Genomic DNA, 16,132 nt, shown 5'->3' with positions numbered 1-16,132 from the left:
TGACACGAGTTTTAATGCATTATTGGTAAAGTAAGAGAGTGATAGATAGAGAAAGTTTTGTAAGTATTGTTAATGGAGAATGAGTCTCACTTCATTAGAGAGAAGATAACTTCCAAAATTGGAATGTTCATACTCTTGGGGACGGGGGGGAGTTATATTATATTACTTTGATGACCTATGCAATATTGCTAGACTGTAGATCATAAAGAATGTGAATTTCATATTGAAAAATATTTGTCTTGTGGAAGAAAATCAATAATTGAATTAGATAGTCAATGTAAAAGTGGATAAGAAACTACCAAATGAGAGCTCGTTGTCGACCTCAACATCTTCTTTATCAGTCTCACTCACTTACTCACTCATCATTTACAACTTCTTATCTTTCGTCTCTCCAAAGATCGCGCCCTAGATGCAAATGATCTGACTTGTTAAAATTGCAAGTAGGTCTTTGCTTCAAATTTGTGTTCTCAACTCCTACATAGATCTGACGAGTTAAGGTAAGCGTAAAAGAGAAGTAGCTCTCTCTCCCATTTCTTTCTTCTTTTACAAATAAATTCCAATTATGTAGACTGTATTCTCACAAGCATGGATGTTGGTATTTATAGACCAAAATTTATGTATTTTAATTATTAAAATCAAATTTAAATTTAAATTAATGCACTTTTAAAAGCTCTGTGAATAAGATTAAAAACCATCGGTTTCAAAACATGAAATCATTTCAAAACATGATTTCGTCGGTTTCAAAACATGATTTCATTTAAATTAATGCACTTTTAAATTTAAATTAATGCACTTTTATACATGTATAGATAGATATAGATTGGAGATTATCTAAATAAAGGAAGGACTAAAGTTACTTGTATTAATTATGTCTTATTTAAAATATTACTCCCTCGGTCTAAAAAAAATATAGATAGTACGACTTCTAATACATAATTGGTAAAATATGAGATATACATAAAAAAAAGTAATTGAAGTATTTCTTATAGAGAATGAACCGGCCACTTTATTAGAGAGAACAATTTTTCATAAATGGATAAAGACTAGTGTTTTTTATGATACGAATGAAATAAAAACAAATACTCCCTCCGTCCACCAATACAATAGCAGTTGAGTCCTAATTTTATATATTAGTTTTTATAATAAAATGTGAATGAGATAGGGTTAGTGAAGTGGGAGATCCATTACCGTACAAAAGCAAATAGAGAGTTTATTAGTAGACGGATAAAAATGATATAAAGTAGAAAGTTTATTAATGAACAAAGCGTGTAATAATACTATTCCCATATTCCATTAACTCATTTCATTAACTTTTTCAATTCATTTTTTTATATATTATTTAAAATACGTACCGAAATCAAAGTGAATAATTATTGAGGGACAGAGTAATTTTTATGGGTCCGTACAGAGAGCTTTATTGGACAATTAGGCCCTACGGAAAAGTTGAGCTAGTGCGCTAGGCTAAAATTCAGGAGACCTACGAATTGGTTCTACTACCTAGGTCAAAAGAAAAAAAAATTAATAAAAGGAATAAGCAAACTTAATAAGAGCTCTGGAGTCGTATGCCCTATTATTACTGTGCGCATTTGATAAAGCTCATTATTAGTCATGAGCTTTACAAATAATTTTCTGCAAAATATAATTCTACTTGTAATTTATTGCAAAACCTACTAGTTTTAAACTTTTTTCATTCTACCGATTTTTAATATATTCGAACTTTAATGAATTTTTCGTTTATAGTTTATAATATAATAATACACACTTGTACGAAATAAAAATTAGAAGATTATAAATGGAACTAAACAAAGATAATAAAGATACTAAAAAAAACAAACTATTATTTTAATGAAATGTACCACAATAAATAGAGTGTCTATTAGTATTATAGAACAAATAAAAAAAATATCGAAACGCCACTTCAAATAAATAGATAGATATTCCTGTCGTTCCACAATACAAGTATTACTCCCTCCGTTTTATTACAAGTGATGGATTTCTTTTGGACACGAGAATTAAAAAAATGATATATGTTAAGTTCAAGTGGAAAGAATAAAGTTTGAGAGATAAAAAAAGTAAGAGAGATAAAAAAGGGAATAAAGTAAGAAAGAGAAAATAAAGTAAGGGAGATGAAGAAGTAAGAAATGGTTGAAGTATTGTTTTTAGATAAAATAGGAAATTGATCACTTGTGGTGAGATAACTCAAAATGGAAAGTTGATCACTTGTGGTGGGACGGAGGGAGTATTTGATTTGGGCATAAATTTTAAGAATATGAAGAAAAATGAGTTGAATAAGTTAATTGAATGTGGGTCTTGTTAATATATTACTCCCTTTGTCTCATTTTAGCAGTCCCGATTTACCATTTTGGATGTCTCACTTTAGATGTCCCGATTAAAATATTTCATAAATGGTATAAAACCCGCATTCACCAACTTTCTTTTACATTTCTTTAAACTCGTGTTGAACTCAAATGTGACTCCTAAAGTGAGACGGAGGGAGTAGTTTTTTTATAATAAAATGTGAGTGAAATAAGTTGGTGACATGTAGGACGTACTTACCATTTATGGTAAAATGAAATAAGATTCTTGTTGTGGGACAAATAAAAAATAATAAAATATGATTTTTATTATGGGACAGAGAGTAAATAAAATGTACTATCTCTGTCCCCAAAAAATAATTTTTTTTTTAAATTTTGATCTGTCTTTTAAAAATATAAATTTTTCTTTTTATAATTTCTCTAATGGGATGAGACTCATTTTTTCACTAACACACTTTTTTTATTTAGTATATTTCTCTTATTTTATTAATTTATTAAAATTTATATCATTTCAAAAAAAATTATTTCAGTGGAGCAGAGGAAGGGAGTAATTTTTTTTGAATGAAGTTGGGTTTTGAATCTAAAAACAATAAAAATGAAAAAAGAGAAACCCGGGTGCAAGATCATTTAATACTAATATTGTATTGGGTGTGCATTAATGAGTAAGTTTTCCGAAAAGAGAATCTCTGCTCTTTGCCAAATTACTACGGATTTTATTTGAAGCAGAGTTGAAAATACAAATTTGGTTTTATAGCTATGCATTTATTGCTGCACGCAGCATATTCATTCGCATAGCTGTCTCTATATGTATATGTATATGTATATGCAAGACGGTTACTCCCACGCCCAGCCCATGCTCCATTCCATTGCACATCTCAATTTCATTTTCAAATCGACCATTCCCACGCGCTAAATCTCTTTCGGAGATGGTGAATCCACGCTGCTTCTTGGATATCAGCATCGCCGGCGAACTGGAGGGCAGAATGGTGGTCGAGTTGTACAAGGACGTCGTGCCAATAACCGCCGAGAATTTCAGAGCTCTCTGCACTGGAGAGAGAGGCCTTGCCTCCGTCACCGGCGTTCCTCTCCACTACAAGGTTTTCTCACTTAATAAGCCACAATTTTAAATACATTTTCACTGCCTTCATTTTGTGTTTCCTTTTATTTGTGCGGCATCAACTTTGATGGCTACCTTTTCGGATTTCAGTTTTGTGAGGGTTTATTGTTTGGCTTACTCGTTTGTTTGATTTTCTGGTGTAGTTTTGTTTTCTTCTGAAATTGTTGGACTGATTTGTCGTAAGGTGTTGACCATATCTACTGAAATACATTATCTAATCTCAATTTGTATGTTCGACATTATACACTTTAATCATATTGCATTTTGTATATTCGATATATCTTCAACATTCTACCTACGAATTAAAGCTTTCAGTGTGTTATTTTATTTGTGTTGATGGGTGGAACAGTTGAAAACCTAAGTATAAAAGTGATCTCTATGTCTTTTAGCAAATCATTTTGTGATTTTGCCACATTTAGTTGGTCTTTCTAGTCATGGTTATAAGATTGAATAATGGTTCCTCCAGTATTCTGATAAATGTATAAGAAGAAATCGAAGTTCAAAATTTCCAATGGACTTTTGTTCCCTTCATGCTTCACAACCTGAGCAATGCGTCTGATACAGGGTTCACGCTTCAGTAGTATTATCAGAGGTTTTATGGTGCAAGGGGGTGCAATTTCTGACGAAAATGGCTCGGTTGGTGAATCCATTTACGGAGCGACGTTTGATGATGAAAATTTTGAGCTAAAACACACAAGGAAAGGGATGCTATCAATGGCCAATAATGGTCCAAATACCAATGGGTCACAATTTTCAATTCTAACAACCCAGGCCCCACATCTAGATGGGAAGTGTGTTGTCTTCGGTAAGTTGATAAAAGGATTTGGAGTGCTACGTGCAGTAGAGTATCAAGCAGTAGCGGATGATTACTGCTCAACTGCTGATGTTGTGATTATCGACTGTGGAGAAATTCCAGAGGGAGAGGATGATGGGACAATTGATTTCTTTAAAGATGGTGATTTATACCCTGATTCACCGATGGACCTTGATGCTAAACCTGACAGTTACTCATGGGTACTTTCTGCAATAGAATCTATCAAAGTCATTGGGAATGAGCATTATAAGGTATCTTATTTTATTACACAACTAAATTCTTATACATGGGCTTCTTGAAGCTTTGCTCGAATGTCTTGTTGTGCTCTTCTAACCAGTTTTAGGGTTAGAGCAGATTACCTAGAATGTATGCTAATCCATTTTTTACTGACATTTCTGATGATACACTCTTTGCATTATGCAGAAAAAAAACTACAAGATGGCTATAAGAAAGTATCGTAAGGCCATCAAATATCAGGATTTGTGCTGGGAGATGCCAGATCTTGATCAAGGTTATGTTACTCTTATTATCTATACTAATCTTAAAAGTAGGCAATGCTTGAAAATGGTGTAATATTAACATTCTTATAGTATCTTATTGCATGTCTGTACAGAGCAGAGTGAACAACTAAGGAAGATAAAGTCGCAAATACTTACAAACAGCTCTGTAAGGTTTTTGGCTTACTGTGTGTTTATCAGATTCTTTGCAAAACCGTTTACCTAACTGATGGATCCCAGACCGAATAGATACAACCCTGTCATCTGTTAACAGTAACTATATTATTTACATGGACTAAGTACAATACTCATGCTCCAACACCAGTCCTCCCCAGCCCACTAAACGGAAAAAAATGCTCACACTTTTCTGTTATATTAGTTTTATTACATCAAAGGTTGGCTCCATTTTATAAATTATTAAGTTTCTCCACTGTTTTCCTTTAAAGGTATATGTCATACATAACAATCTTGGAGCATTAGTTTATTTAGATTGATCCGAGTCATTTATTACCGCGTTGTTATTCATGTTTCCCTTGTCATGCTTCAGATGTGTAAGATGAAGTTAGGTGATCTTGATGGGGCATTGCTAGATGTAGAATACGCAATTCGTGAAACAAAAGACTATGCAAAAGCTTTTTACCGTCAAGGCCAGGTTGGTCGTCTTGTTGATTATCTGTGAAAGTACTAGCTATCTGTGCTCCTATTTCTGAACTAAAAAATACAAGGTTTTACACCATCAAAATGAGTAATGAGTATGTATAGTGGTAGTACACAAAGTGCATTCTTGTAGTATATAGTTAAATTTAGCAGCTTACATGTTGAATAATTATTCTCGTTGTTGTAATTTTAAATGTGCCACCATTTTTCATGTCCACATCTTCTGAAGTTGCCACCAATGAATCAAGTCTTTTATGTCCCATTGATGCATAATTATGATACTGACTGTGCTAAGAGGGGCTGAATGTGTATTCGAGGTGCATAGAATTTTGGACCGAATCATTCAGTTAACCTATCCGAATAGCAGCCCTCTTGAAGAACCGTAACTAAACCAGTGGACCAAACCTGTGATCCGACTATTCGGTTAACCGAATAATCGTTTAAAATATGTGTCTAGTTAATGATGAACCAAGCTGTTGGTTAACCGATAACCCTTTAAAAATCTGTCTAGTGCTAAACTCTTAATCATGTGGATAATATATGATGCATAATGAACCCACAAAGAACAGTCAAACACAAATTACACAACATTCAACCACAGAGATCAATCATCCAAATCCAAGTTCATACATTACAATTCACTAATTGATCCAAGTTCTTACATCAAAATTCACAAAGACAATTCTAAAAATCACAATGAACAATTATTCATATACCTAGTTTGAGGGGAGCTAAACTACTGCAGAACCTTAAAACTTCTGCACATACACACACACACTGAACACACACACTCTGAATGCACACACACTGAACACACACACACACAATGAACACACATACACATGCAAACAAATAGACATACAAATGTGTATCCACATAGCATGCCCCCCCAGTATGAACAATTAAGTACGATGACATGTAGGCTCACAACATGTGTCCACCTTGCAAACCGCACTCAAGCACAACTACTAAGCATTTTTGCATAAAGGGTAAAAAACATCAATAACGCAATAGAGGCAATGTACCATTAACTTCAAAGTCCTACTTTAAAAACTTCAATATTGATTTAATTTCCATCAACCCACACATAGATCCATGTGTGTGTGTGTGAACTTTTCCGTTGTTAATAACTCTGCTACAACATCTAATTAAGCGGACGTCGTCAAATATTTCAAGTAGACTAGCCCCTCAGGGACATGTTCCGTTCACCATCAACGGACAATTTTTCACATCACTTGCTATATCTTCCCTCTTCACTCTTAAGTGTAGGCAGGGCGGAAGCTGAGTTTGCATGGGAACCTCCCTTAAGCATGGAACCAGTATGTGTTAGGTGTAAGTATAGTGGTTAGGATTCTAGGTAGTTGATAGTTCCTGGGTGGAGTTGGTCGATATGAGAGGTCAGTTTCTGAAGTTCAGCCTTTTGGTCAAGGCTGTTCGGACGGGGAAGCAGGCTTTAGGTTATGGGGTTAAGGGTTTTGCATGGACCTGTGGGACTAGGACTGTTAATTGCGTTTCCACGCTAGTTTAGGGTTATGTTTTCCAAAGATTATTTGCGGCATAGGACTTGTGCAGTGTGTGATTTATCAACTATGTGGCCCTTGTTTAGGGCATTTTCGTTCCCTTTAATTCAGTGATTTTCTTTTCCTCAAACCTTCACTCTATCAAATTGCTGTTTTCAATTATCTTTCAGGTATATATGTCACTGAACAACATTGATGCAGCTGTTGAAAGTTATCAAAAAGCATTAGAATTGGAACCAAATGATGGTAAGGAAATCCTCTTTTTGTGGAACAATACTTTCTGCTTTTCAGTACTGTTGGATAACTTTTAGCATTCAAATTGTGTATTTAACAACTTAATGGATAAGATGCTTTCCCTCAGCCAATAGGTCTGGGGTTCAAGTCACCATGCCAAGGAAATAATTGTAAACCATTTCCATTATCCATTGTCTTTAAAAAAACACAACAAACTTCATAAATGCTAATGTAATTTTTTGTGTAAATATTCTTAACCATAAAGTAATGGCTGCCAAATATGTATTCCACAGCTCTATGTCTTTTTTGTTTCCCTTTGTGGGGTTAGCTAACCGTAGAACAAATATTCAACAAAACTTTAATGCTTTTATAGTGAATCATTTGTGCCATTGCGATTACTTCCAATTAACTATAAGTTTCCTTTTCCTTTTTAAGGTTGCATAAAGAAAGAGCTTGCTATTGCGAAGAAGAAGGTAAGTGACATTCCAGTCTTGTATGAAGTAATCACATCTATTCAATAAGTTTAATGGTTAAGATATTCACAGATTGCTGATAGAGTTGACCTAGAGAAAAAAGCTTTCTCGAAAATATTTCAGTAAATGGGAATTTTCACTTGTAAGTGTGCTCTTTTGTTTAATTTTTCTTGCTCTCTTCCATCCTGTATGTTATCATAACTGAGAGATGTTTGCCATCTGTTTTAAACCTATTGCAGGTTATTGGTGACTTGAAGAATGAGTTTAATTCCTTGGTCATGCTGTAGATGCTGTTTCTTTGAGTGGAAATCAAGACTGCATTATGAACTGAAATTTTGGCATAGTTGTGGTACATAGCAGTATAATCATGGAAGCAAAAAAGACTTCTAAGAAAAGGAATATTTTTGAAGAGAGGAGAGATTACACCATTCTTTACGTTGTGGTTCATTTAAAGTACTTCGTTAACCTTCGTATAATGGAAGTCTTTATCCTGAAAAACTTTAAATCCTTCTTTACTTGAAAGCTATGGTAGTTTTTGGGGTTCCTGGTGTGGATTCCATATAATAACTCCTGTTGGTGGTTTCAGCCTTTCTTTATAATCCTGTCTATGTTTCATTGGATTTCTTGCTCTATAAAATTCCTGCCTGTTGTTCGTGGAAGTTTCCTTGTAAGTCATTTGTCCTCTATTATTGCATTGGCGGAATCTGTTGGGAGGATGTAAGATTTGCAGGCTCCTGAATGCCAAGTCTCTGCTGCAGGTTCCTCCTCCATAGATGCTGCGTCGCCAGCTGTATTCTTCTTAACTCAGCTGGATCAGTTTATCCGCCACCTCTGAGCTGCTAATGTAGAGGAGTGCTTGAGCTATTAAGGTGCTAAAGGCTTGCGATTCTTTGCTTGTGAGTTCCATCATCTGAAGAGTCCGCCTCTTCAGTCGCAATCTCATTCGTTTTCTAATTATCTTTGCTTTGAGTTTTTCCGTTTCTTCCTCCTGCATCATATGCATATCTTGTTCTTTCTCTCATTGATCAGCATGTGCATATTCTGCTCTGCATCCTTAGCTGACTTCATGCATGTATCCACAGTTCCCAGCTAAGCTTGAAACTCAGTCATAACACTATTTACTGTTCTAACTCTGTCTCTCCTAGCATTTAACTCTTCCTGCATATTGCCGAGCTCATCGACCAGTGGTCAGAGAATCTACCCATGACTGCATTGCTTCTTCTAAAGCCTATTTTAGATCTTCCATGTCTTTTTTCCATTTCTTCACTTTTGGCTATCAGTAAGCCGTTGATATCGCCTTCTTTTTTGCTATCACCGTACTCGATGCTCTGCATTATCACCATCAAGCTTTTGCATCTAAGTGCATGCTTCCATCTGACTAATAGTGATTGAATGACCCGTCACTCATCGTGAACTTAGCTTTGTAATCATAAACGTTTTAATATGTATTTCCATTTGAAATATGTATGGTTGCAGCATAAGCTGATATTTGTTTCAGTTAATATTTTGCGGGAGTTGAATTAGAAAACTATTTACCACAAGCGTTAAACTAAGTTGTCAAAAAATTGATCTTTGAAAATTGTTAGACTAGAATCAAGGTTGAGATTGTTACGTTAACTACAGCTATAGATAAATAGACAGTTATGAGGTTGAAATTTTAGCTAGCATTGTGTAAATCTTTTTTGAGCATGTAGAGAACTTTGTATATGTTAAAATCTCTAAATCTTGTCCTACATTGACTTGATGATGATCCTATCTTAACTATACAAATGAAATATAAGTGTATGCATGAAATTATTGAGTTATATACTTGAAAAAGAAAAATAAGATATTAGAAGGAATGGTTCATTTAGTTAGTCGGAACTTCCTTTCATCAGAAAGCATCTTTGCAAAGGTCGCTAAGGCTTGTTCATTGGTGGGGCCGCCCTGCACCGGAACTGATCTGCCCGTCTCCAAATCGACACTAGAAACCGTCTTCTTCAACAGGTCTTGTCCAACTTGCATTAGCGTCTGCATATTCTTGGTGGTGGAAATATCAACCGATGATGCATCTCCCGCCAAGTTATCCTCCTGAATGCGCAGGTAATTTTGGGAGTTGCTAAATGACTTGAAAACGGTGGAGACATGAAAATCGACCATATCTGCACTAGCGTCTGAGAAGATGTCGATCAAGGGCGTCGCTCCGTTGTTGAATAACCAGCTGAGCGACCCCCAACTAGACGCATCTTTAGCATTATACTTTCCTTCCTTCTGTGCTACCCCCGCCCCCAACGACATAACCAACATCTTGTTTCTCTCTGCTGGTCCGATGTCCAACCCCTTCATTTTTCCCAGCAGTATTTGTTTCGAGATGTGTGTTAATGCCGTCAAGGTCTAACCCATCACCAACCATTCAATACATTATGTTATGATATGTTATGTTATGTTATGATTTTAAATAAATGCAATAGAAACTAGGCCTAGCCACTCACAGGGTTATTGGCGGCTACGCCTCCATCGATGAGATTAAAGGTGTGAAGCGTTCCATTGGCGTCTTTAGCCTCGAAATAGTGCGGTGGTAAGTAAGTCGGAGCAGCCGAGGTGCTGAGGCACACATCTGACAGTCGAACTATGGTTGGAAGATTTTGGTTTCCATCCACCTATCATTACCAAGTAAAAACATTTTAAGTTTTGGATGGAAAATAGAGGCAGTTTATGATTAAAAAGATGTTACATACATCTATGGTGGAGAAGATAACAGGCTGAAGACGCTTGATATCAAATGAGGGAATGACGAGATTAGTTAGGGTTTGGCTGATGGTGTGATTGCCTAATATTCCCTCAACCAAAGATTTCAGATACTTTCCGTCATATTTTGGGCCTCCAAACAACTTCGTAAATGACGCCGCAACATTGTTTCGACTGATATACACACCATATGGGAAACCAATATGTAGAAATGAGCCACTCACACTCTAAAAAGTCCTTATAAAAGGGAATAGTTATCCAAAAATATAGACAGTATATAATTATCATCAAATTGATGTGAGACAAGACTAAGGGTTTCAACACAATCTCAATCACAAAATGTGGTTCGATTAATGCACATGCATAACCTTTTTTTATGGTAGAATTTAGAGATTTACGTACTACTACCTTCGTCCTTTAAAAATGCTAGTAATGATTTCCATTTTGGTTCATCCTTTAAAATTATGCATTTTTTATTTTTAGGAAACTTTTTTAAGTCTAATAAGTTGTGACTCATTCTCTAATAATAATACTTAAATCACTTTTTCTTTCTATCTCTCTTACTTTATCAATCATGCATAAAAAAACGTGTCATTTTTTTTAAAGGACGGATGTATTATCCTCACTTTTTCTCCGGGAAGATTTTTGGGGACTCTTGTATGTAGAAGGAGGCAATATCCTTGGCAGCATAGAGAGGGCGATTGTTGGCACCGGGTGTCGTGAGCATGGTGGCGACCAACCCGCCCGTGCTCGTTCCAGCAATCACATCGAAATAATCAGCAATTCTTGCGTCCGGGCCATCTAATTCCTGTCCCTTTTATTATCATGCTTGCAACAATATCAACAATGAGAAGAAAAATACACAACATATATCTTATTGATCATCACCTGGAGTTTGGCTTCGAGGTTTCCCAGAATTGTGCCCGGAATGATGCCTCTAATGCCGCCACCATCTATGCTCAGCACCGTCGCCATTCTCCCTTTTGATTGAGCATTAGACACCGGAAATACTAAGATCAATTGCAGAGTTGCAAAATAATTTAATGCAAATACAAACTTCATCATCTCCATGTTGGTAAATTTTTGTGATCATAATTGTTGTAAGCTATTCTGTATATACATACGGTCATATAAATGTATGTGTATCATCTTTTCACTCTACCGATCGATGATTACATACCTAAATATTCGTGATTCTTTGCGGATAAATTTTTTCCCAATCTATTTTTAGTGATTCGATGCATGTGTTACAATATACTTCCTCTGCCCCCTTAGAAATGAAACGTTTTCCTTTTTGGTCTGTCTCATTAAAAATGAAACGTTTCTATAAAAGGTAACAATACTCTCTCTACTTTATCTTCTCTCTTTTTTTTACTTTCTTCTCCATTAACTCACAAAACAACACTGCACCGTGCCGAAAAACAAATGTTGCATATTTAATGGGACGGGGGGAGTATATCATATATAGATTTGCAAGTTTATGTCATCACGGCCATATTTGGGTTTTGGATTTCAAATTTAGTTTCTAGTATTTCTAGCTATATTGTACTCCCCCCGTCCCAATTTAGGAGTCTCGGTTGAGTTCGGCATGGGTTTTAAGAAATACAAAGGAAAGTTGGTGAAAAAAGACAGTGGAATGTGGGTCCTACTTTTCTATATTAGTTTTATAATAAAATGTGAGTGGAAAAAGGTGAGTGGAATGTGGGGCCTATTACCAATTATGGAATATTCCAACCGGGACTCCTATAGTGGGACACCCAAAAGTAATAAACCGGGACTCCTAAAGTGGGACGGACGGAGTAGTATATAATTGATTCCATCTCTAAAGTCTTTTGAACTTTATATCTCTATCTAGGTTGCAATCTGTATGCCTTTTTTAAATAAAATTTTCTTATATAGAAAATGCAATAATTTTCACATTACATGTTAGTATTATCTACTCGATTTTGATGGTTTCCACTTTCCGAATCCGAGTTTGTTCGACTAACGCAAAATCCACAAAATTAAAGCCTTTTAAAATTGTACTCCCCAAATATTGAACCAAGAGAGGAGAACCATTTCTTCACTAATCGATCCTGTCCTCAATAGATGTTCAAATTTGACTAGTGCAATTTTACAAATTTGTTTGATTTTGTGTAGAAAAGTGGATGTAAAATATTAGTGATGTGTGAACTCTTCTTTTATATACTCCTTCCGTCCCAATAAATATGCAATATTTGGTTTCCGACACAGGATTTTATGTAGTGATGTTTTGTGAGTTAATGAAGAGAGAGTAAATTAATAGAGAAGAAAAAGTAGAGAGAGTGTTGTTTCCATTTTAAGAAACGTTTCATTTTTATTGGGATAATCTAAGAAGAAAAACGTTTCATTTCTATTGGGACAGATGGCGTATTAATTTTATAATAATTGTGAATACAGTGAGTTAGTAAAATGTGAGATCCACTTGTCCATCGAAATAAGAAAATATCAGACATTTAGAAGTAATTATATTTTCCCTATACCCCATAACATAAAGTAAAACCAATATTCCTATTGTACTTAGTACATGTTGGAAAGAAATCAAAGAATTTTAAATCACGACAGATATCACGCAAGATCAATAGATTGATAATTAGAAGATATGATTGATTTTTTTCCCTAATTAGAAGTTACGTACTCCATATGTTTTCTCTAATAGACATGTACATTGTTAATAATAAGATGCTTCACCACCCATCAACGCCAGAAACAGCTCATCATCGGGAGTCGGATACGGCTTTGGAGCCAGAAATCAACGCCCGTCTCTGCCGAACATGAATCAGCCACAGCAGCCACCATCACTCCTTGCCGCCTCGAACCGCCGGGGAAACAAACCCGATATATAGAAACTCTGGTTTGGAATGCAAAAACAAACACGGGAGACATGTTTCCAACTCGTTGCAGGACTGAGTCAAAACTAGATGTTGCAGGACTCTTCCGATCCATGCATCAAATATAGAAATGGTGTAACGCTCATTTGAAGTGTGAAGAATGCAACACCTATCATATATTATTCCTAACTTCTACTCTTCTGCCATTATCCTTTACTTTATATATCAAAAGTCAAAACCTAACACCAAATGTGTTTAACATTTTGTTTCTAATGGATGACTAGAAACGATTGATATAAATCACACAATAACACAATTGGAATGATGGAATTTCCTTTCATCGGCAAGCAACTTGGAGGATCGAGCCAAAGTGTTTCCTTTAGTGCCCTCTCCTCAAACGAGCTCAGGTCGGCCCATCTCCAAATCCACTGATACGATCATGGAAGCCGTACATCAAGGATTTTACATACAGCTGGATTCAACCAGTGATCAGCCTATCACGATGAAGTCCAATTCCTCTGAAAATTCCACCAATGTCTTCGTCTTTGAAAGATCTTCGTGTGGGTACCTTGCACGCCTCAATCGGAGTCCGGTGGAGAGAGTTATGGCCGATTTCCTAAGCCGCGTAGAAAAGGCAGGGAGCTCCAGAAGGAACACCCGGCCTGGTGTTTTTCACCCTGAAAACCACCCGACCGGGTGAAATGTTGCGGATTCCAGAAAGAACACCTAGCCGGGTGTTTTGCACCACGAAATTCACCCGACCGGGTGAAATGACGCAGCCCTTATATTTTGTGGGCCTTTTTCTTGAATTTTGGACCATTAGTATAAATATCTTTTGATGTCATTTTTCATTCAAGATTTTGATTGAATTAAAGTTATCTCCTTAGTGAGTTTCCTCTTTGAGGATTGTATCCAAATTCCTTCACTGAAGGTTGCTTGTCTCTTTCTTCTGATTGATTCAAGTATATGTATGCATTAATGGGATGTATTCACTGAGTAGTGGAGCCTATGAGTGATTAGAGTTGATGAAAGTTGCTTAGGGTTGTTTCCATTGTTTTGGTCAAGGTCCTATGATTGTAACTTATTCCTCATCATATACACATTCTCTCATTTCTTATCTTCCATGGATCTCTATTTTGGATTTAGTTTCTGTGGCTAGATCCACCCTATCTTTATTATTTTGTGCTTTGTTATTAGATCTACACTTTGGGCATAATTCTTGGGTTATTACATAGATCTACACAATCAAGATCCTTATCATCCACCCTCGAAACCGGCTTCTTCAACAGATTCTCTCCAATCTCTATAAGTGTTTGCTTATTCCTTATCGAGTGATGACGCCTCTGAGCGCAAATCTTCTCCCCATTTGGATACCAAATACTATACTCCCTCCGTCCCATAAAAGTTGAGACAAAACTTTTGGGCACGGAGGTTAAGAATTTATATTAAATAAATAGGAGAAATGAAAAAAGTAGAAAAGATAAGAGAGTAAAGTAAATGATGGAATAAAAAAAAGTGATTAGATGTTTTGTCTTTTGTTAAAAAAAGAAATGACTCAACTTTGTTGAGACGAACTAAAAATGAATACGACTCAACTTTTATGGGACGGAGGGAGTACAATTTACTCTATTTGCCTTTAAATCATTAAAGCTAAAATATTACTCCCTCCGTCCCCCAAAATTCGTCACTATTTGACCTGGCACGAGTTTTAAGAAATGTAATAGAAAGTGAGTTGAAAAGGTTGGTGACATGTGGGTCCTACTTTTATATATTAGTTTTAAAATAAAATGTGAGTGAGAATGAGTTAGTGGAATGTGGGTCCATTACTAAAAATGGTAAAAGTGAAAGGTGACAAATTTTTAGGGACGGACGAAAAAGGAAATATGTGACAAATTTTTAGGGACAGAGGGAGTATGAAAATTTTAATTAACTAATCTTAACTTAAGTTTTTAATATTGGGGTGAATACATAACTTATACAAATTATTTCACCTTTGTTTTATATTAGTGCAAAAGTTTACATAAATCATATAAAAAGTTTCATTCGTGTTGTAGTTTAGTACATTCTGTTATTTTTGTTTAAACAACGTTAGCCCTTTGTCTATGTGAAGTATAAAATGTATCATAATTATTTCACGTTGGTACAAAAAGTATTATCATTATTTCATATTGGTACAAAAAATTTCTCATCACTGTTTTATGGTTTGTGCGCTACATAGATAAAAGAGTTAACGCCGGCTAAACAAAAATAACGGAATGTACTAAACTGAAATACGAATGAAACTTTTTGTATGATTCATGTAAACTTTAAACTTTTTTCACTAGGATGAAACAAAGGTGAAACTTTTATGCCCCATACTTTGGTCCATGCGTATGCTCTCGCTAAACTTCAGGAGATGTCTAATTCAGGAAGGGATGGGTTTTATTCTAATCCTACTAAGAAATTTGGAGACAAGAGCCTAACGCACCCTTATTGCCTACTCCTACTGTTCCTGCCTTCAAGAGTAGGCGATTGTTGGCTGAGGAAGAAATGGTTGATCGTAGAACAAGAGGCTTGTGCTATGGCTATAATGAGAAGTTTGAGAGGAGTCATATAGGAAACAACTATATCTTCTGGAACTGGATAATGTTGTTGCTTGGTAAATAATGGAGGGTGAGACTGATTGTGTTGATGAGAACACACTGATGATAATGATAATCCACTAATTTCTATTCATGCTATTAGTGGAACGGTTTCTAAAGGATTTAGAACTATGAGAATCATTGGAAAAGTGAGAAAGAAAGTTGTGGATATTCTTATTGAATCTGGCAACACACACAAAAAAATTACTAGCTATGGAGGGGGGATCTGAGATGGAAATTCCCTTCGAAATACAAAAAAATTTTGAAGTGTCAGGATTCTGTTTTTGCAGAACCTAAGGCACTTCCTC

The 16,132-nt window shown here is 35.6% G+C and overlaps 2 protein-coding genes across 2 annotated transcripts; one reads left to right on the top strand and one right to left on the bottom strand.

Annotated features, from left to right (window-relative positions):
* Nucleotides 1-3,063: 3,063 nt before the first annotated feature.
* On the top strand, nt 3,064-8,171 carry LOC125201616 (peptidyl-prolyl cis-trans isomerase CYP40-like). The gene is made up of 9 exons (XM_048099799.1): nt 3,064-3,412; nt 3,997-4,497; nt 4,670-4,757; nt 4,860-4,912; nt 5,291-5,395; nt 7,091-7,166; nt 7,590-7,627; nt 7,700-7,769; nt 7,867-8,171. Exons 1-8 carry the CDS (start codon nt 3,242-3,244, stop codon nt 7,751-7,753), a joined length of 1,086 nt encoding a protein of 361 aa, XP_047955756.1. The 5' UTR covers nt 3,064-3,241; the 3' UTR covers nt 7,754-7,769; nt 7,867-8,171.
* A 1,191-nt stretch (nt 8,172-9,362) lies between these two features.
* Nucleotides 9,363-11,329, bottom strand: LOC125186688 (patatin-like protein 3). The gene is made up of 5 exons (XM_048083104.1): nt 11,243-11,329; nt 10,981-11,168; nt 10,345-10,528; nt 10,099-10,266; nt 9,363-10,000 (listed from the first exon to the last, which is right to left on the bottom strand). Exons 1-5 carry the CDS (start codon nt 11,327-11,329, stop codon nt 9,473-9,475), a joined length of 1,155 nt encoding a protein of 384 aa, XP_047939061.1. The 3' UTR covers nt 9,363-9,472.
* Between the last annotated feature and the right edge of the window lie 4,803 nt (nt 11,330-16,132).

The sequence above is a fragment of the Salvia hispanica genome, chromosome 1 (assembly GCF_023119035.1).
Source record: "Salvia hispanica cultivar TCC Black 2014 chromosome 1, UniMelb_Shisp_WGS_1.0, whole genome shotgun sequence".
NCBI classification, from domain to species: domain Eukaryota; kingdom Viridiplantae; phylum Streptophyta; class Magnoliopsida; order Lamiales; family Lamiaceae; genus Salvia; species Salvia hispanica.
This window is presented reverse-complemented; position numbering and strand designations above follow the sequence as displayed.